Source organism: Sinocyclocheilus anshuiensis, unplaced genomic scaffold, assembly GCF_001515605.1.
Source record: "Sinocyclocheilus anshuiensis isolate Anshui unplaced genomic scaffold, SAMN03320099.WGS_v1.1 scaffold742, whole genome shotgun sequence".
Classification (NCBI taxonomy): domain Eukaryota; kingdom Metazoa; phylum Chordata; class Actinopteri; order Cypriniformes; family Cyprinidae; genus Sinocyclocheilus; species Sinocyclocheilus anshuiensis.
The window spans coordinates 744-23162 of NW_015544169.1; the positions used below are offsets into that span (position 1 = coordinate 744).

General features: G+C 39.2%; 1 protein-coding gene and 1 non-coding gene across 2 annotated transcripts in view; one reads left to right on the forward strand and one right to left on the reverse strand.

The window, feature by feature from the left end:
* Window positions 1-911: 911 nt before the first annotated feature.
* Window positions 912-1023, reverse strand: trnal-caa (transfer RNA leucine (anticodon CAA)). The gene is made up of 2 exons: window positions 986-1023; window positions 912-957 (listed from the first exon to the last, which is right to left on the reverse strand). It is a non-coding gene; the product is annotated as a tRNA-Leu (tRNA).
* A 19599-nt stretch (window positions 1024-20622) lies between these two features.
* The window catches only part of LOC107695979 (acyl-CoA:lysophosphatidylglycerol acyltransferase 1-like), a 51813-nt gene continuing 50016 nt past the window's right edge, over window positions 20623-22419 (forward strand). The window contains exons 1-2 of the mRNA XM_016496104.1: window positions 20623-20677; window positions 20826-21078. Coding sequence (XP_016351590.1) covers window positions 20841-21078 — 238 coding nt within the window. The 5' untranslated portion in view covers window positions 20623-20677; window positions 20826-20840. The remainder of the gene's footprint in view (window positions 20678-20825; window positions 21079-22419) is intronic.

Consider the following 22419-nt stretch of genomic DNA (forward strand, 5'->3'; position numbering starts at 1 on the left):
TACTTCAAATTCTTCTTCTAGTCTGTTCACTCTAAAAGAGACGTTGGTAGAAGTGGGATTTGAACCCACACCTCCATTTGGAGACCAGAAACTTCAACAACTGAGAAGGTTGATAAGTCTTGAGTCTTGCGCCTTAGATCACTCGGCCATTCTGACATAATCAGGCAAGAATGTGAAGGGCAATTCTATCACTGGAGTTGGTCAGAAGCAAAATAAAGGATCCAAAATAAAGCATTTTCTGTCTCATAATTACTTAAATTGGTACTTCTAGTCTGGTCACTCTAAAATATGCTTTGTCAGAAGTGGGATTTGAACCCACGTCTCCATTTGGAGACTAGAAATATCAGCAACTGAGAAGGTTGACAAAACTTCAAATTCTACTTCTAGTCTGTTCACTCTAAAAGAGCCTTTGTCTGAAGTGGGATTTGAACCCACGACTCCATTTGGAGACCAGAAACATCAACAACTGAGAAGGTTGATATGCCTCAAATCTGGCGCCTTAGACCACTCAGCCATTCTGCCACACCCACCCAACAATTTGAAGGACAAATCTATCACTGGAGTTGATCAGAAGCATAATAAATTATCCAAAATATATAAATTGCTGTCTCATAATTCCTTCCAATTCTACTTCTAGTCTGTTCACTCTAAAAGAGCCTTTATCAGAAGTGGGATTTGAACCAACGCCTCCATTTGGAGACCAGAAACCTCAGCAACTGAGAAAGTTGATAAACCTTGAGTCTGGCGCCGTAGACCGCTCGGCCATTATGACACAATCACACAAATATGTGAAGTGCAATTCTATCCCTGGAGTTGGTCAGCTGGCAAAATAAAGGATTCAAAGTATGTAATTTACTGTCTCATAATTACTTCCAATTCTACTTCTAGTCTGTTCACTCTAAAAGAGCCGTTGTCAGAAGTGGGATTTGAACCCACGCCTCCATTTGGAGACCAGAAACCTCAACAACTGAGAAGGTTGATATGTTTTGAATCAGGCGCCTTAGACCACTTGGCCATTCTGACACATTTACGCAAGAATGTGAAGGGCATTTCTATAACTGGAGTTGGTCAGAAGCAAAATTATCCAAAATGTATAAATTACTGTCTCATAATTCCTTCAAATTCTACTTCTAGTCTGTTCACTCTAAAAGAGACATTGTCAGAAGTGCGATTTGAACCCACGCCTCCATTTAGAGACCAGAAACCTCAACAACTGAGAAGGTTGACATGTTTTGAGTCTGGCACCTTAGACCACTCAGCCATAATCACTCAAGGATGTAAAGGGCAACTCTATCATTGGAGTTGGTCAGATGGCAAAATAAAGGATCCAAAATATATCATTTACTGTCTCATAATAACTTCAAATTCTACTTCTAGTCTGTTCACTCTAAAAGAGCCATTGTCAGAAGTGGTATTTGAACCCACGCCTCCATTTGGAGAACAGAAACCTCAGCAACTGAGAAGGTTGATAAATCTTATGTCTGGTGCCTTAGACCACTCGGCCATTATGACATAAGCATGCAAATATGTGAAGGGCAATTCTATCCCTGGAGTGGGTCAGCTGGCAAAATAAAGGATCCAAAGTATATAATTTACTGTCTCATAATTACTTCCAATTCTACTTCTAGTCTGTTCACTCTAAAAGAGCTGCTGTCAGAAGTGCGATTTGAACCCACGCCTCCATTTGGAGACCAGAAACCTCAACAACTGAGAAGGTTGATATGTTTTGAGTCTGGTGCCTTAGACCACTTTGCCATTCTAACATATTTACGCAAGAAACCAACGCCTCCATTTGGAGACCAGGAACCTCATCAACTGAGAAGGTGTACATATCTTGAGTAGGGCGCCTTAGACCGCTCAGCCTTTCTGACATGTTCATGCATGGATGTGAAGGGCAATTCTATAACTGGAGTTGGTCAGATGGCAAACTAAAGGATCCAAAAAAAAGCATTTGCTGTCTCAACATTAGTTTAGATTCTAATATGGTCACCCTGAAAGAGTCAGGAAACCAGAAACCTGAGCAAATTAGAAGGTGGAAACACCTTGAGTCAGGCACCATACACCGCTCACCCATTCTGACACTCACAGGCTTCGATGTGAAGGACAATTCTATCACTGTAACCTCTATGATGGCAAAACACAAAGAGCAAATGACAACATTACTTCAATTTTGTATTCTAGTCAGGTCATTTTAAAAGAGTTATTGCAAGGACGTGATGGGCAATTATATCACTGGAGTTGGTCAGAAGCAAAATAAAGGATCCAAAATATGTAACTAACTCTCTCATAAATATTTCCAATTCTATTCCTAGTCTGGTCACTCTAAAACAGCCTTTGTAAGAAGTGGAATTTGCACCCACACCTCCATTTGAAGACCAGAAATCTCAGCAACTGAGAAGTTGGAAATGCCTGGAGTCTGCACCTTAGACCACTCCGCCATTCTGACACTTAGAAACAAAGATATGAAGGGCAATTATATCACTGGAGGGTCAGAAGCAAAATAAAGGATCCAAAATATGTAACTAACTCTCTCATAAATATTTCCAATTCTGTTCCTAGTCTGGTCACTCTAAAAGAGCCTTTGTCAGAAGTGAGATTTGAACCCACGCCTCCATTTGGAAACCAGAAACATCAGCAGCTGAAAAGGTTGCTGAGGTTGGCTTGATTCTGGCACCTCAGAACACTTGGCCATTCTGACACTTTCACGCAAATATGTGAAGGGCAATACTATCACTGGATTTGGTCAGATGGCAAAATAAACGATCCAAAATATAACATTTACTTTCTCAACATTACTTCCAATTCTAATCTGGTCACTCTAAAAGAGTATTCTAACATTTGTCAATTAACATCAAGTAAGAAGTTCGTGTGAAGGTTTTTTTAAAGGAGTCAGATGATTAATTTAAATGATGTAATGACTTTCAGGAGAATATTAAATATTTCAAGTTTAACACCCTACTATGATAGTACTATCCAACATCAAGAGATGGCGGCAGATTCGGAGGTTGGAGGTAATCACTGAATTATTGAAGGACACTGCATCTCAATCCTCAATCGATTAGCATTGGATTATACATTTATTTTTTTTATTATGAAAATACCCAAGATGGATTGAAGAACACAGATAAACCATATTCGTGTGGCATGAGTTTACTGTCTTCATGTTTAATCAGTACAAGCATTTCTATCTTCTTTTATTCAGTAACAGTGATAGCTGGATGCCTTTGTTCACAATAAGGATTTCCTGGTATGTCATGAGTTCAATTACTTATGTGGCTACGTTTACATGCACAATTTTTGGTTCAATCCAACTGAATTCATTCCGATTGATGAATCTGAATGTAGTGTTTACATGAACTGTAAATAAAGTGATCGGGTTGATGTGCACGTTTATATGTCACAAGCTTCAAATCGGAATTTTTTTTTTTTTACGTGCGCACACTGCACAAATATAGAGTTTCTCACTGTTTGCACATAATAACCATTCTCCTACATAGTTTCTTTATTTGTTTCTAACAGAAGAATTAACATTTATCCATTTATGGATAAATATACATTTAAACCATTGTGCCGTGCAGCTCATATTTATCACACAGTAAAAATGCCCCTCCCCACGCCCAAAACGGTTTGCCTGTGGATGAGTATCCAAAACAAGGACTGGTGGGAGGTTGTCCTGCTCCACTTCACAGTTGCCGAGTGAAAGGAGAGTTTTATAATGACAGGACACGCATTTATACAACACTTCATTCAAACGGAAGAACTGCTCATTCCGCGCGTCATACGTCATTACGCTATTTCTGCGTCATTGCACATTGCACGGGTTCAATCCGATCGAGTGTTTACATGCAATCTCAATTGTATTAGAAAAGGAATAAACCACCCCCTTCAATCCGATCGAAATTTCATTCTGATTGAGCTCAATCGGATCAATTAATGTGTTTACATGAAGGCTTTTCAGTCCAATTGAACTGTCAATCCGATTACAAACGGATTATTTGGTTGCATGTAAACGTAGCCTGTGATGCATATTTGGAGTTTCTGTGCAAGGGCGCCCTCTGGCATCCAGTATGAATGAAACAGACATTACATGTGTTTAGTGCTCAGTAATGCACCAATATATCATATATTTGAAGTAAATATATGATAATCCATGTTTTTCTCCAGTGTATAGAAGTGTACATAAGTTGTTTTCTCCCACAGTGGATGCATAAAAGGCTCGTATTTAATATTAAAGACATTTTTGATTTTATATAGGCCTACCTCCTGATAAAAATTAAGAAATTACTGTCAAAGATTTTTATCATAACAGTATCATATGATGTACAGTTATAGGCTGTCTGCATATTAACAAGTATCACTGCAGTTTTTTTTTTTTTTTGTAAAACAATAAGTTTTCTGTCAAATAAAATTAGGTATTGTTATTATCTTATAATTATTTTTTGTCTAATTTTTATCAATTTGTTGCAGTTTTGCACTTTGACTTTTGACAGTCAGATATTTGAATACTGTGTGTAATATAACAACCGACTTTGACATCATAATTAGCATTGTTGTTTTAATGGGAAAAAAATGGAAAAGAGCAGCTTGGATATTATGCTAAACTTCTCATATTGTGTTCCACATAAGAAAGTAAATCATACGGATGGGTAGCAAAATCGTGTTCATATGTGGGTGAATGTGTTTGACAAAATTGCGCATTTTGTACGATGTTTTGCAGATTCATTTCAGTAGAGTTCTTTTTAAATATAGGCCTACAGGAAGTTTAAGTTCTGTAATAATTTTTACTGACAAAGTTTTCATGGCACAGTTCTTTTATTTTAAAAGATCAAGGAATTTTATTTATTAATTTTTGCTCATACAATCCCTCTAAAATATCACTGCTGTCAGTGTTCGTGGTAAGGACTCTTTCGATTTTCTCTCTAAAACCTCCATAATGTAGATTCTCCAGAGCAGTGGCGGCGTTTCACAAAACCATAGGGTATGGCGGTGGGGGTCACAGTTTTGATAAATAAAAAATCCAACGGCGGAGTTGGTATTGTGGCTTTATCAGACACTTGCACTTAACATTTTATGAAAATCAAGATCAAATGAAGTTAGTTTTTTACCAGCGAATGACGGAAGTCTGTGTTTTGTCTGTCATTAGAACAGCTGTAACTGAGGCAGCAAGTGCATCACATTAAACGCTTTCATCAACTTACAGGTTATACATTTTATTGTAGCTATATGGGTGCTATAGTTTTTCTTGTCGTTTAATACACTTGGCCAAAATATCATGAAACGATGAAGCGCTATGTGCACAGGATATTTTAAACGTAAAAGTATATGGCTACAACTAGACATCAAAAGCTAAGACTCTTCTCCGCTCTTCAAACACACAAAATCATTGACCTTTATAGACATAGTGTTTGAATAAACAAAACGCTGTACTTTTTCAAACATCACAGTTATTTATTTACCCTTACATTGCGAACAAGCGGAGATCTATCTCCAGGCTGTGCGTGGCGCGTCAATCTGAACAGAGGCGGGGTGAAGTTATGAGGTTTCGCTGACAGTTTGAGAATGGCGTTATGAGCTTTAGTGACAAGCTCTTTAAATGCTTTTTCATTGGATAAATATTTGTAAAACCTTCAAACAGACATAAGGAAGACCAATAGCATTGATTTAAAATAATAATAACGAAATATAATACAGATTTGTAGTTTGGATAATTTTCCACGGCACACCTGACTGGGCTAGGGTATGACAACTGCCATACTCTGCCATACGGAAATGCCGCCCCTGCTCCAGAGATAATCAGTATCTGACTAACTTCATTGGTACCTCACGTGTTCTGTGCAGTTACTGCAACCGATGAAGCTCAGCCAAATTTCACTGAATTTAATTGCTAATCGAAGTCAAGTATTGAATAAAATGGACGCTTAGCTCGCAAAAAGGACAACACCATTAAACGGACAGAATAAATAAATGAATCAGAACATATTACACTCACCTATTGACATTATGACCAGTCCAACCGCAATATCAGCAGCTGTCGTATAGGTTTAGATTTAAAACAGAGTTTATATATTTTATTATTTATATATAAATACTTACGTTTCAAATAAAATTATTTCCCAAATGAATAAGATGTATAGCCAATCCTATATTCAAACAGAAGGACATACTGTAAGTGGATCTCTCGCGCTCATTTATCAGTGAGCATCACTCCATGAGAATGTCTGTGACATTTCTTTATTTGATTTTTCTTTACTTATTCAGATAATCATATTGCAGTTTTTTTTGTGTGTGTAATTTCATAACACTTAAAACACTGTATAAATATATTCAATCGATTGTTCACATGTTTTCAGTTGTGGGTCTATTATTATTGCAGTATTACTTAAATATCTATAAAGGATGAGGAGTTAAACATTTATTATGTCTTGATTTTTCATGATTTTAGCATTAATTAGTATTTTAATGTAGTGTATTTTATTTTATATAATTTATTTTATTTTTTAAGTCCAAAAAGATTTTTTAAGATAAAACAAAACAGTCATATATTTTACCAGTCAAGTCGAGTCACCTTTATTTATATATCACTTTATACAATACAGATTGTGTCAAAACAGCTTTACAGTGTTAAACATGAAAAATGTGTGCTGAAAATGCAAGAGCACAATAGAAAACAGACAGTTTATTATTCTCTTCTGGCCAGACGAAACCAGAATGGTGTGGTTTAATTCCAGGCTGCAACGCACGTCAGATTGAGCAGAGGACTCGTCTGGTTCTTGTGGTCTTGTGCTAATGGCCAACAAGGTCTTCACTCTTACGGAACAAAAATATATGGGAATATACTGCAAAATATATTGCAATATATTACATAATACATTTTCATATATTGTAAACTAGTGCTTATATTTTTCAATATACAGTAATATATGCAGTGTCAATATATGGCTATATATTGATACGTACAAATTTAGAAATGAAGACAAACAAATCTAATATTCATAACGTTTGATCCTTTATTGAGTATATATTGCACATAGATGTTCCCATATAAATGTGAATGCATATACACACTTATATAAATACATTCACGGAATGAGTTAAGGCAGATTTATAGTTTCCAGCTTGCTATGCTTCTGACTATTAAAGGAGAGTAAAAATGTTTTAATTAAGTGTTATTTCATGTGTTTTTGCTCAATATTATTATAGGGGGATATCGGTCAGAGTTTAATGTTGTATTATTTTGAAATTTAAAAGGGTTTCTGGTGTGTTTGTAGGGTTACCCTTGTGCTGAAGAGTAGAGCCTGTTGTTAGGATGACGATTGGCCAAACACCATTAAGACTATATGTTACTTTATTTAAAATAATATTTTAAAGTAATGACTGTGCACTTTTCAGGACAGCGACAGTCTGTTTTAGTATGAGCAGGTGCTTATGCTATTGTAAGCTAGCTATATTTTAAAATATGAAACATGCATATTGTAAATGATTGTTAACTATAAGAAATATATATTTCCATATGTGTACTGCATGAGTAAATATATGTTCAATATATTTTTACACATGCAGTACCATATCTTATCACATGCACATCTATATATTATAAAGTGTGTTACTGAATATAAAATTGCATATATTGTGATATATATTTTTCAATATATGAAAGCGGAAATTCCTTATGTATTATTCAATATATTGTAATATATTTACACAATATATTATTCTGTATAATTTCTAATATAGCGTTATGTCATTTAATATATTGATCATTCATATATTATGAAATATATTTTCTTTGTGTAAGGGCACAGGGGGTCTATCTCTAGGGTTCGTCTAGTTGACATGGTCTCCACTGACATTCAGGGCTGAAGAGGTCGTCTCTAGGTCCTGTTCCACCATCTGATCTGGTTATGGACTGGTTCTGGTTGGCCACAGTGACCTCGGAATAAGAATAAAACAGACTAATATTGAATGGCGTTGATGCCATTCTTCTTACGATGTAACAAGTACATCGGGTGTTATGGGACGTGTTGAGCTTATTAATGCAGCCTAACAATCCTTTAACGGATTTTAATTATAGAAAAGTGATCGCGTGTTGTGTATGCCACAGTTGATTTTGATATTCTAGGTATTATCAAATGGCCAGTGTTTTGAGATCGCAGCGGTCGTGAAGGACAAGAATGCGATATGAGCTTGCTCAAGTATTGAGGAGCTAAACCATTCAGGGTCTTACGATGTAACAAGTACATCGGGTGTTGAGCTTATTAATGCAGCCTAACAATCCTTTAATGGATTTTAATTATAGAAAAATGATTGTGTGTAATGTGTATGTCCGGTTAAAGAGATGGGTCTTTAATCTAGATTTAAATTTAGATTGCCGGCAGCCATATCACCCTGTAGCCCAAGCCTGGTTGCCCACTGAAGCTAAGCAGGGTGAGCCTGGTCAGTACATGGATGGGAGACCTCCTGGCAAAGCTAGGTTGCTGCTGGAAGAGGTGTTAGTGAGGCCAGCAGGGGGTGCTCACCCTGTGGTCTGTGTGGGTCCTAACACCCCAGTATAGTGACGGGGACACTATACTGTCAACAAGCACCGTCCTTCGGATGAGACATTAAACCAAGGTCCTGACTCTCTGTGGTCATTAAAAATCACAGGATGTCTTTCGAAAAGAGTTGAGGTGTGACCTTGGCATCCTGGTCAAATTTTCCATTGGCCTCTGATCATCATGGCCTCCTAACAATCCCCATATCTACTGATTGGCTTCATCACTCTGTCTCCTCTCCACCAGTAAGCTGGTGTGTGGTGGGCGTTCTGGTGCACTATGGCTGCCGTCGCATCATCCAGGTGGATACTGCACACTGGTGGTGGATGAGGAGATACCCCCTGACAATGTAAAGCACTTTGAGTGCCTAGAAAAAAGCGCTATATAAATGTAATTAATTATTATTATTATTATTATAATTAAACTGACAGAGTGTATCTGCCTTCCAAACAATGCTAGGTAGATTGTTCCAGAGTTTGGGAACTAAATAGGAAAAGGATCTGCTGCCCGCAGTTGATTTTGATATCAAATGGACAGAGTTTTGAGATCGTATTGGACATGAAGGAATATGATGCGAAAAGAGCTCGCTCAAATACTGAGGAGCTAAACCATTCAGGGATTTATAATTAATTAGCAAGATTTTAAAATGTAAACAATGTTTAATAGGGAGCCAGTGCAGTTCAGTACCAAGCTGAAACATGGCCATATGAACAGCATACAACAAAAGCAGCACACTGTGATTCATTCGTTTTTGTGTGAAAATAGAGAAAAGGTGCAACTGTGTTCCCTTTAAAAGGCCTCTCCCATTGCGTTGAACGCTACTGGGGTAAACTCCTGTTTACTCTACTGAAGCCTGATTTGATCACATTCATGTTGCTGCACAAACAAATGGCGCAAATGGCACAACATTCCTAAAGGGCAGAAGCCGACTGCTATCTAAGTCAGCTCTGAGTGCCATTTCATCAGAATTTTTCTCCTTCAGTGAGAAGATCATCTTCCCATTGAATTCTGAAGATGAAGCAAGAAGCTCAAAGACTGCTCACCATAGAAGAGCGCCTCCAACCAGCTTTCCCTGCGGGAATCCGGTGACAATAAGAGCAATAACCCTAACCCTAACCCCCATCGGCTGTGAGTGGCTTGATCTCTTTCAGCAGACCTGAGAAGGAAGTTGTCCCTGATGACTCCCTGTCACTGAGAGCTTCAGATGCTGAAGAGTGGGCGTGTTCCGGCGAAGACCCCGACAATCTCCCTACAAAGAAAACAACACGACCCAGTGTGGTCAGCGAGCTGATCCGCGGTCTCTGCGGCTGTGGAGGACCTCGGCCTGGACTGGTCGGCTCCTGAAGAGCCCACCCATGGCCATTTAGATGAGTGGTTCCTGCAAGAACACCGTGAACAATCCTCCCACCAGCGGCCTGCCTCGTTTTTCCATGGCAGACATGGCGCAACCCCTACTCTGGCACGTGTTTATTCCTCCACTTCTGCCATTCTCACCACTGTTGACGGCGCTGATAAAAGAGGCTGTAGCAAGCTCCCCCCTCTCAAAGAAGCGGTCGCTGCGCATCTCTGCTCTCCATCAGCCCTGGGTTTGAAAGCCTATGCAGCGCACCCATATAAGCCCTGCATGACCACCTCCGCTCTTGCAGGCAGGGCTTATTCAGCGGCAGTGCTCCAAGTTTTCCAGGCCAAACTTCTCACCACGATGGATGAGTCTGGCAAGAGTTCTGACACCTTCAGAGAGCTGCGCACAGCAACTGATTTGGCTCTGCAAGCTACTAAGGCCACTGCGCAAGGCCCTGGCCAAGCTGGTGGTGCTTTGACTAAATCTAATGGAAATCAAGGACGCTGACAAGATCGCCTTCCTTGACTCCCCCCTCTCTTCCAAGGGACTGTTTGGCCCTGCCGTGGATGGGTTTGCTGAGTGGTTAACAGCGGCACAGAAGTCATCATAGGCCATGCCTTCCATGGTCCTTCCGAAGTGCTCCAGCTTGGCGGCTGGTACAGAAATGAAGAGGAGAGGTTCAGTTCCAGCCAAGGCCGGACTACCCTCAAAGAAGTCTCGCACCCGCTCTCCATTCCCCAGCTTGGGCGATGGAAGCTCTGTTCAAGCTGGGCCCATCCTTCCAACTCAGCACGCGCCCATGCAAACTACTGCTGTGATAGCGGACCCACTTCTCGTCTTCCCACTATCACAAGGATCAGTTTTGTGTTATCCATCAGAAATCGAATTAAAATATAAAAAATGTTGTATTTCAATTTTTTTGGTAGGTTGTATCCTTAAAACTGCACAGATATACTGTGATAAATTTACTGCAAGTGATTTTATATTACTAATGTATATTTAGTTATAATATAAACTAACTTTAATCCATGTAATTCCACAGCCTCCCATGTATATTCAAACAGAACAGACTGGAGAGCAATATAAAGAAAGTTTGGAGCTTAACGTTAGCATGCTATCCATAGATCCTCCATCGAACAAAAAAGATATTCGTTTTTAGCCACTGAGTTCAACATCAACTTCAGCCACAAGCACAGAAGATGAGGCATGTGAAATGCATTGGGGGAAAAAAATGGATTGTCAACGAGCCCAATGTCATGGAGCTTTTCAAAAGATGTCAAGAATGTGGCTCACTAATAACAGAAACCAAAAAAGCAACAGTGGGAAGTCTTCTCCATGTTCGCTGGGAATGTGAAAAAAACAGAAGGCACAGTGGAGTTCCTGCACTGATGTTAGAGGAATGCCATATAATAATCTTCTTGTTTCTGCATGCACACTATTCAATGGAACAACATATACAGACATCAACGATTGGGCCTCTATGCTCAACCTTCAAATACCCAAGAAAAATACTTACCATGATATTCAGTCTTCTTACCTTATCCCGGTCATTAATGAAACATATCAACATCAGAAAACAGTAATTAACCCATTTAATCCCAAAATTTGTCTCGGACATGAAAATATCAAAATGATGTGTCATTAGTAACCCCTTGAAATAATCAATAATAATAATTTTTTATTTTATTTTTTTTATGGAAAAGTGTGTGTTTTATGGTTGGTCACAATTGTGACCGGTGGGATAATGTGTATACTGAAATTAAATTATTTCTGCAGTCAACAAAATTCTTATATATCTCAGCTCTGTTATTAATCCATTTTAAACGGTTTCATCACATTCCGTGGTTACTATTATACATAAAAAAACCCTTATACAACACTGAATAGGTATACAAAGTTATTATCCCACTGGTCACTATTGTTGCCATCAGTGTTTACTCATTCTATGTCGACTCCACACTCAACAAAACTGAATAATTGTGAATTCATATATTAATACTAGACACCTTAAAGATAATGTGTACCAAAATCTTTGTCATATCTTTATGTTACCATGCATTACTAGCCTTTTGTTTCGGAGCTTTGATGCAGCCATCATCATCTCATGATGCAAACAGGAAGTAAACTGCTCTGGTCATGTACAGTTTGCACTAAACATGTGAAACTGCACATATTTAATTGAGACCCTTTATTTTTTCCATATTTGGAGAAAATCCACTAAAACACCTGTCAGTAACATTTTTTTTTACAGTCACTATTGTGACCAGTGGGATTAAATGGGTTATGTGGCCAAAATGAACTCCGTAATCCAGTTCATTTGTCAGGGGATGAGTGGTCAGACAGGCAAGTAAATGTACAATTTATTTATTTTTTGGGGACAGTTTCAGAAAAATTTAACATTAATGAAATGGCAAATGGCTCTTTTAAAACACACTGGTAAGTTAGTCATATATACATAATAATGTTAGTTTAGGTACACCTGATAATATATTTTTTTCTTTTATTTATAGGAGAACTTGAGGTGTTCCATTCTGTCCTACTGAAGTACTGCTCAAAGAACCAATTTTCATTATGCTTCCATGGTTGCAAGAACACAACTACTATCCTTGACCACAATGAAAATGTAGGTCGTCAGCAAGCCACAGCCACTATACTGGGAAGCGGGAAACAACATACTGTGCGTAACTATTGAAAAATTACACAAAATGTAGGATTGTGACAATAGATTTGTGCTCTTAAAGTTAAGAAGCAAAAGGGAATGTTCTGTATTTATGATGTAATCAATACATTAGGATCATTTATTATGTTCTGTCTAATGTTTTTTTTTTTTGTATTTATTTATTTTATAGGAGTACCTTGGTACAATGTTGTTTTCCAAGAACATACCAAAGAATGGATAGCCAAAGCGATTTTCACACCCACCCCTCAAAAATTCAGAGATACTCTGTTTGAGAAAGTTCTACTTTGGCGCCTGGACCCCAGCGTGGTTTTCAACGACAGTTCTTCTCATTTGACTCATCCCCCATTGCCGTAGAACATAGCCCTAAAACCAAGCCTGACAAAAAATAAGGAATTACAAAGTGCTTATCAAGATTTGGACTGTAATTTACTCTACAAATGTTAAGAGTCCAATGTAAAAGGTAATATATTACTATTTTTTTCTCATTTTGTTACAGTTTTGTTATTTATTTTGTTATTTAGGGAAAGACAGAATACACCATTGCTAAGACAATTTACTTTTTGTGTTAGTGTGAATATTTGGTCCTTACTGACAGTACCATACATTAGTATTATCAAATGCACAGAGATGCATTTGCACATCAACAACCTAATTTTTTTTTTTTATTCTTCCAAGTACACTTACATGTGAGACAACAACAACAACAACATCTACAGTGTTGATGTATAAACAACAATAAATGACACTGAATAAGTGACAAAACTACAGCAATTATATTCTTACAAAAAAGCAAAAGCATCTTCTGCTTCTCTGAAGCCCACATAACGTCCGAAAGGAGATGGGTATAATTGTCTAATGGTGCTGACAACACAAGATGGAAGAACCCTCCTGTTTCCTTTTCCTAATCTCTCTCCTTTGAGCATCCATTCCAGAACTAGCCTGTATGCCACCAGCCTGTATTGACTGTAAATACAAATAAATGTGTGCAGTGAATAATTTTTAAAAAATATAGTCGTAGTATATGTAGTCACACTAAACGGGATACTTATTCTACTGTTAGGGTGCCACCAGGTCCTTGTGGCCTCGGACGGCGTCTCCAGTTTATTCGGGGTAAACTGAAAAACACCTCCAAAATGCTGTTGCTCAGTAACGGTGGAAAACCTCTGTGTTCAGTAATGCAGCAATAACGAGACATAGTCTCACTGGCTGACTCACTGATTGTTTCTAATGGTGGAACAGATATGGTCCATTCGTAACCGGTGAAATGGTAGGGTGAAAAACTCAATCTCATTTTCTCCTCTAACTTCAAAATCGTCCGACATTGTTTTCCTAAAAAAAAAAACGTAATTTCTTTCCGACTGAAGAAAGAAAGACATAAACATCTTGGATGACACAGGAGTGAGTAAATTATCAGGACATTTTTATTCTGGAATTTAACTGATCCTTTAAAGGGGCACCACGTCCTGGTATGCTCAGACAACATGACGGTGATAACCTTTATAAACCACCAAGGTGGTCTCAAGTCATGCTCCCTCTACAGGTTGGCTCGATGCCTCCTTTTATGGGCACAGGGCAAACTCCTCTCACTGAGAGCAGTTCATGTGCCTGGCAGACTGAACCTAGGAGCGGGCATGCTGTCCAGGAGCAATGTAGCACCAGTACAATGGAGACTACATCCCCAGATGGTTCAGACAATCTGGTCTGTCTTTGGGACAGCAGAGGTGGAACTCTTCGCCTCAGAAGACAACTTTCACTGCCCAATTTACTTCTCAAAACAGAAAGATGCTCTGGCCCACAATTGGCCCAGCACTCACTTGTATGCCTTCCCCCTGATTGCCCTGCTTCCTCAGGTCATCAGACAGGTCAGGAAAGTCAGATGCTCGGTCCTCTTGGAGGCCCCACTCTGGAGGAATCAGACGTGGTTCCCAGAGTTGATTCAGCGCCTATCGGCAGCCCCTTTGGCCGATACCACTGAGGACAGACCTTCTCTCTCAAGTGAGAGGCATGATTTGGCATCCCTGGCCCGAGGTGTGGAGCCTTCATGTTTGGCCACTCGACGGGAGTCTACAAACTACACAGCTGCGAGTGTCACTAATACCATTTTGGAGGCTATAGCCCCATCTACAAGACACCTCTACACCCTTAAATGGCCAGTTTTTTTCTGACTAGTGTGCAGCACGGAATGAGGACCCGTCTTCTTGTGACGTGTCATCCGTGTTAACCTTCCAGCAAGAGATGCTATAAAGGGGGTACACCCCTTACACGCTCAAAGTATTTGTGGCAGCCATCGCGGCGAATCATGCTCTCGTGGCTGGCCAGTCAGTTGGCAAGAACGACCTTGTCGTTGTTTCTGAGGGGAGCTCGGAAACTGAATCTGCCTTGTTCTCTTACTGTGCCGACGTGGGATTTATCCTTAGTCCTTAGGGCCCTACGGGGGCCCTCCCTTTGAGCTGCTCCAGTCGGCTAATTTGTGGCCCCTGTCGCTTAAGACTGCCCTCCTTTTGGCTTTAGCGTCGGTCAAGCGAGTGGGTGACCTGCATGCACTGTCAGTCAATGCTTTATGTCTTGAGTGTGAGCCTAACCACTGTAGAGTCGTCCTCAAGCCAAGACACGCCTATGTGCCTAAAGTGCTCTCCACTCCACTCATTTAGAGCACAAGTCATTTCCCTTCTGGCTCTTCCCAATTCAGAGAATGAGCAGGGTGCCAATCCACTCTGCCCCAGGTGTATGTGGAGCACTCTGGCCCGTTTTGGCACTCAGAGTAGCTTTTTGTATGCTTCGGAGGTCTCTCTAAAGGGCTGCTGGTTACGAAGCAGAGGCTATCTCACTGGATAGTGGATGCTATAGCCTTGGCTTATGCCTCAGCAGACTTACAGTGTACTATAGGAGTAAGGGCCGACTCCACTATGGGAATGGCCTCTTCCTGAGCTTGGTCCAGCAGGATTTCTATTGGTGATATCTGTGTGGCTACCAGCTGGTCGTCGCTGTCCACCTTCACCAGGTTTGATCATTTGGATGTCCCTGCCCTCCATGCACAGATTTTGTCCACTTAATATTAAGCTCATTAGCTTATGGTTGTTGGAGCCCTCAGTATGGGTGCTCCGGGGCAGGGCTCGCAAGGCAACTTTGTTCTCCACTCGCTTATAGCACGGCGCTATTGGATGCATTCCTCATAGCATTCAACACAAAGGGAGTGACCGGTTACTAATGTAACCTCGGTTCTCTGAGATAAGGGAATGAGCGTTGCGTAGGATGCCGTGCTATAAGGCTGCACGTGAGTTGATGACTGCGCCATTTGTTCATGCAGTTACACAAACATGAACAAATCAGGCTTCAGTATTCAGAGTAAACAGGAGTTTACCCCCATAGTGCTCAATGCAACGTTCATTCCCTTATCTCAGGGAACCAAGGTTACATTATGTCTAGTTTACACTACAGGACTTTAAGCCCAATTTGCAAGTTAACGAGCTCGCCAACAGGTCGGGCTGTGATCGGGGGAAAATCAGCATGTGATCAGCACTCTGCAATCTTTATGTGTGAACTACTCAACGACGCATCAAAGAGGCTCGCTGATGCATCACCGACAGCAAACGAATATCTAGCATGCTAAATATCTGGACCGGTTGGCCGACTCGACATCACGTGGTGTCAGGTGTCGCAACGTGCTACAGCCACTGAGAGAGCAAGGCATGGGTTCAGGTCAGCGGAAGAAAAACAGCAGCAGCAACATGACTTTTTTGGAAAAGCTTGGAGACAAGAAATGGAGCGAAATCTTTCAGAACAGATCATCACGCAACAGCTTGCAGCACTAATTTTTTCCCAACATCCATTTTCAAATAAACAACTCCTGTTTCACTTGTTGTTTTGCATCATTCCCATTCAAGTTCTCGTGTGTGTTTTTGTGAAAAAAACATGGTTTTGGGACCGTGTAGAGTCATTGGGTGACAGAGTTGTTGGCAGCTCTTGTAGTGTGTGACCCCGTTACAGATCATTTACGTAGTGTCGCGTAGTGTGAACACCACAACAACTTCAAGACAGACAGCAAGTCATGTAGTCTGAACAGCAAAGCTATCTGCCGACGTTTTAAGTTGTGTAGTGCGAACTAGGCTTTAGTAACTGGAGGGTTTTCCACTTGCCAAAACAGAGACATCTGGTGGTGTAAAGATAATCTGCATTCGGGATTTTGAAAGATAATGAAAAGCAATGAAAATGAAAGTTCCAGTATTATTTTCTCTATACCATCTTTTTATTTATTTTTTTCCCACCTATGGAACACATTCGAAGATATTATTTGTTTTTATTTAAGAATCTTAATTTAGCTTTTTGTGTGCAACTACAGTTCATTGTGATCATGTTTGTCAAGCTACAAAAGAGAACAAAGAGAGTTTGGTTATCATACTATGTCTTCAGAATAGTCAAGTTAAGTCACCTTTATTCTATAGCACTTTATACAATACAGACTGTGCCGAAGCAGCTTTACAGAGATGAACAGGAAAATAGCAGAATCAATGATGGAAACTCAACTATGAAGACAATTCAGATTCTGTTGTAAAGCAGCTCTAAAAAACAATAATGTTATTATTTAGCTCAAGTCATATAAACTACCTTTATGGTTTAATGTTGAATTTTTACAAAACACAGTAAAACACAATAAACCTCAAAACTATAGCTCTGTTTCAAAATGGGTCATGCTAGGATGTCTTATCAACATCCTCCACAGTATTTTCTGTGCAACAACAGACACCTCTTCAAATAAAATTATATTTGAAATAGAATTACAAAATTAAATGGTTGTGCATTAATATTGAAAAAGTTTATAAATGATCTTGATGACTGAGTGGATTGTGTTGTCTTTCCCTTATTGTTATTTTTCCATGGAATTTAATCATTTTACTGCATAGTTAGGATTTCAATTTAAATTTTAACTGATAAGTCTACATTTGGTACCAAAGGTGCATTTTTATTTTGGGAAGAGTCATGCTTCAGCTCAAAGGTATTTTTAGATGTAACTTATTAAAGGGACAGATAAATGTTCATCTCAACCACAACTGACCCCATGAGGTGACCATTTGAATCAGCTATCTACAATTTCCACTATCTGATCCTATTTCCAATACCTCCTTTTGAACATTCTTTTATTATACTTTGTTGCTACTGGCCTCAGGCAAATCTTCACAAGTTTCACTGATATTATATAATAGCATGCAAATAAGGGAACCTCCTTTTCTAAATATACTATTGAACGTTTTTGTAGGGATGGTACTGTTTGTTAGCATATATATGTTATTTATTAATTTTTGTTAATTATACTAAGAAGTATCAACAGAATAAGTGAACAATTAACTTCACAACAAAAGAGCAACAAAAGAGCCATGCACATAGAATTACCTCTCAAAAAATACACTTGCTTCCACTACTGCTTCACACTTTTTTTTTTTCTTTAAATCAGATTTCCTCATGGAAACCCAATGTTAACCAGTTATAAAGATTATCTATTAACCAGGTGATTTCAGAAGGTGAATAAACAAAATAGTAGCTGAGGGTAAAGTCCACTCACCTCATTTAGTAGGTAAAACTACGTTTTAAATAAATATCTGATTCTAATAGAAATTATAAATCATTAATGATCATTCATTAAATAGATAGATAGATAGATAGATAGATAGATAGATAGATAGATAGATAGTACTTACTGTTTTTGAATTGCCCACTGGGGGTCATAGTTTACCAACTTTTCCAAATACAGCGAAATACTACCAAAAACATTAAATGAATGAATATTATTTGGTTTCATTTTGTTGTAAAATGTGGTTAGGAAGTTTCTTTTTAAGCTTATTTTAATCTAGAGACTCTATTGTGTGGACATTTTAGTTTCCTGCACTTCCAAAGATGTTCCTTTATATATTACACATGTAGTCATATATTAGCCTACACATGATCCTGGGATCTTCAGCAACAGAGCTGGATAGATAGATAGATAGATAGATAGATAGATAGTACTTACTGTTTTTGAATTGCCCACTGGGGGTCATAGTTTACCAACTTTTCCAAATACAGCGAAATACTACCAAAAACATTAAATGAATGAATATTATTTGGTTTCATTTTGTTGTAAAATGTGGTTAGGAAGTTTCTTTTTAAGCTTATTTTAATCTAGAGACTCTATTGTGTGGACATTTTAGTTTCCTGCACTTCCAAAGATGTTCCTTTATATATTACACATGTAGTCATATATTAGCCTACACATGATCCTGGGATCTTCAGCAACAGAGCTGGGCCGGTGTACCGACGAAACATGCTCAGACTGTGCTACCAAAAATATATTTGCATTGTTGAAAGGGTAAGGGTAGGTATGGACGGGTAGGTTTAGGGTAGGGGTAGGTAGTGTTGTCACGGTACCAAAATTTCAGTATTTTAGGGTAGGGGTAGGTATGGATGGGTAACTTTAGGGTAGGGGTAGATATGGACGGGTAGGTTTAGGGTAGGGGTAGGTATGGTAGGGGTAGGTATGGACGGGTAGGTTTAGGGTAGGGGTAGGTATGGACGGGTAGGTTTAGGGTAGGGGTAGGTATGGACAGGTAGGTTTAGGGTAGGGGTAGGTATGGACATAAAAAAAAGCCCCAAACCACATGAATAAGATGCTGGACACACGAATAAGATTCTGGTAGCACAAACCAACACTGGTACCGTGCGCGTGCCCGCGGCCTGTAGGAGGTCCAGAATAACGGAGCTAAAGATTATCATCATCATTATCATCATCCCGGAGGAGAGGCCCAGTGAATACATGCCCGACACGCCTCATCCGGAGCGGAAAGATGAGTTTACGCGTCTGATCTCGAGCGTGTACAGTGTTCGATTCGGGGATTCGAGTGCAGAGCCAGAGGTTCGGCCGCGGGACTCCAGCAACATGCGCGTGTGTGACTGAGACGCATGCAGCCGAACAGGACACGGACTCTCGGAACCGAGTGAAGCCGTGGAGCAGACGATCTAAAGCTCACGGGTTCACCGATCATCATCTTCGTCCGCTACATGTGACCGAACCGAACTGTCCGAACCCAACTGCAGCTTCAGTAGCAGGCTGCGCGTTAGCACGGTGAAAAAACACTTTCGCCTGAAGATTAGAGGATTTATAATATGAGATTGTTTCAGATGTCATTTGTACCGTCGAAGCGTTTTATTAGATCTGGATGGCTGTTCTGATCCGGTTCGTCTCGGGTGGGTAACGGATCCGTCAAGGACTTTAGTCCAAATATCATTAATTACCCGAATCAGCCAGACACTGTCCACTTTGTATGAAGGACAGACAGTCGGAGATCTATATAAATATGAAAATGCACACCTAATTAAATAACCACTCAAATAAAGATGTGATTTCAATAAATAAATAAATAATCATATGATGGTCAGATGTGACCGTTAAACTGAATCGACCCGAGTTTGCTTCGCATTAGCTTAGCATGCTAACACAGCAGCGCAAGCACAGACGCTTTCTGCTTTATTTAACAGCAGTGATTGTATATATTATCATGTTTTATTTATTATTTTTCTGTGTCTACATTTGAATTGTTAGAAAAATACCTTTAGAAAAATTGCTTTTGAATCAATTGTCAGTGCTGATAAAGCAGCAGTAAAAACTATGTAGCATGTTAGCCGGGTTAGCACTGTGTTCAACACCTCATTTGAAACATTTCACCTTCATTCAAAGGATTTTTATTCTAATTCACCTTAAAACAAATTAATGAAAGCCGTACAAACATAAGTAACTGAAATGAGGTGTGGTAAACTGAATCAGGTCTTTTATGTCCAATCAAATATTTTGTTTAATGTTATGGTGTATATCTTTCATGGTATGAATAATTATAATGACCGTTATTCTCATCGTTATTATTTTGTACATGTTTGTTTTTATGGCATACACTAGCCCTGGAAAAACACAGGATTAAGCATGGTATTGTGATAAATTGGATCTTGGTTTCTTTGTGAAACCTGAAGTAGCTCCTCCTCAACAATCTTATCAGGAAAGACACTATTTAATTTGAACCAAAGCTTTTGTTCTGTCAGTATGAACTGGCACATGTATACCTACGGTTACTTGGATGTGTGTTAGTAAATCGCTTCACATTCGTAAGCTGCATCTCTATACATTGAAGCTATTTCTTGTTTTTTTTCTTGTTTTTTGTCACCTCCATGTCTTGTGTTCACTGGCTTGATTTAAACACGTCACATCAATGTGTTGAGATTTAATTTGTTTGGGTGTTTTCTTTTTTTGCAGGCAGGACAGTACAGTATGGCTCCCCATCTGGACACGGCCCGCAAATTGTTCTGGATCTTAATGAACTCGCTGCTCCGTTTCACCTTCATGTTTGTCAATAACTGTGTCGCGATCCCATCCTACTGCCTCTACCTGTTAGTCCTGCAGCCTTTAAGAGTTCTAGATGCCCCCACGTTCTGGTACATCGAAGGGGTCATGTTCAGGTGGTTACTGGCGATGGTGGCGTCTTGGGGCTGGTGTGCAGGTTACACAGGTAAGACCATCTTTTTCTACCTCTTCTGACTTTCTGAATGCCAGTGCAAGAATGCCCTAAATGTTCAATTTTACTGCCTGAGCGTGTAAAACAACCTTTTTTCAAGTAAGCCAAGCAGGGTGCTAGACCTCAGTCAGCGTCTCCAGTATATCATCTAGTGGCGCCAAATTTTGATTGCTGAGTGCAGATCTATTGACTGTTTTTCATCTTTATTGACTCTCACACTATAGGGTTTCCTGTGTTTGGATCGATTTCCTTATTTTCTTGGGGAGACAAGTTGGATTAAGCTGTTACAGTGTGTTTTTTTGCTTTAATAGAGTGTATTTGGACAATATTATACAGTGGGAACCTCATGGGAGGTCTTTGTTTACCTCTCTACTGACGAATCCACATCATCATTCATCAGAGACTGGAAGTGTTGCCCCTATTGCTTCATGTGTAGTGTGTTACAAGTATCGATTTGAATTAGACTTTTTCATTTGAAAGAGATTTTGGGTTTTCCTCGTAAAGGAGATTTGAATTTATGGCTAGGTTGGGTCTAGGAGAGTTGATGCGCCGCCTGCTTACTCACGAGCATTTCATGGGTAATTTAATTTATTGCATGCTGGTACTAAGAGTAGCCAGTGTGTTGATTGTGCGCAGAAAGCTCTAGACTGATTATGTGGACCACGAGATGGAAGTGCAGGGGCTGGGACAGTCAGACGATCACGAAGACAGATAAGACGGTTTGTCAACTTTTCAAGCGGTAGTGAGCAGTGCTCCACAGTTTGACATGCTTTATTTAATCTAAAATAATTTTGCATAGATTTTATGAGCTCATTTGTTGAGAGATTAATATTTGTACTTTAAAAGGTAAAATTTCATTTTTAAAAAAGTGGTGTGAAACCTAAAAAGAAATAGTGACCAGTTTCTAGGGCTACGTGATATACCTGACAAAAATGTATGGCTGTGTATTTATTATTGTATTTGCTGTCACCTCTTATAAGAGTAATATTTTTTTTTCTAATTAACGAACCATTATTTGAACCAGCAGGTGTTGTGGACAAGTAAATTTGGTTTGTTTAAAATAAATTATTTAAAAAATGGTAATAGTAAAAATTTATTTGGAAATAATCAAGGCATGTTTTTCCTTTAAAGGGGTCATATGATGTTGCTAAAAATAACATTATTTTGTGTATTTGGTGTAATGAAATGTGTTTATGCGGTTTAAGGTTAAAAAAACACAATATTTTCCACATACTGTACATTATTGTTTCTCCTCTATGCCCCGCATTTCTGAAACGCGTCGATTTTTACAAAGCTCATCGGTCTGAAAAGCGAGGTGTGCTCTGATTGGCCAGC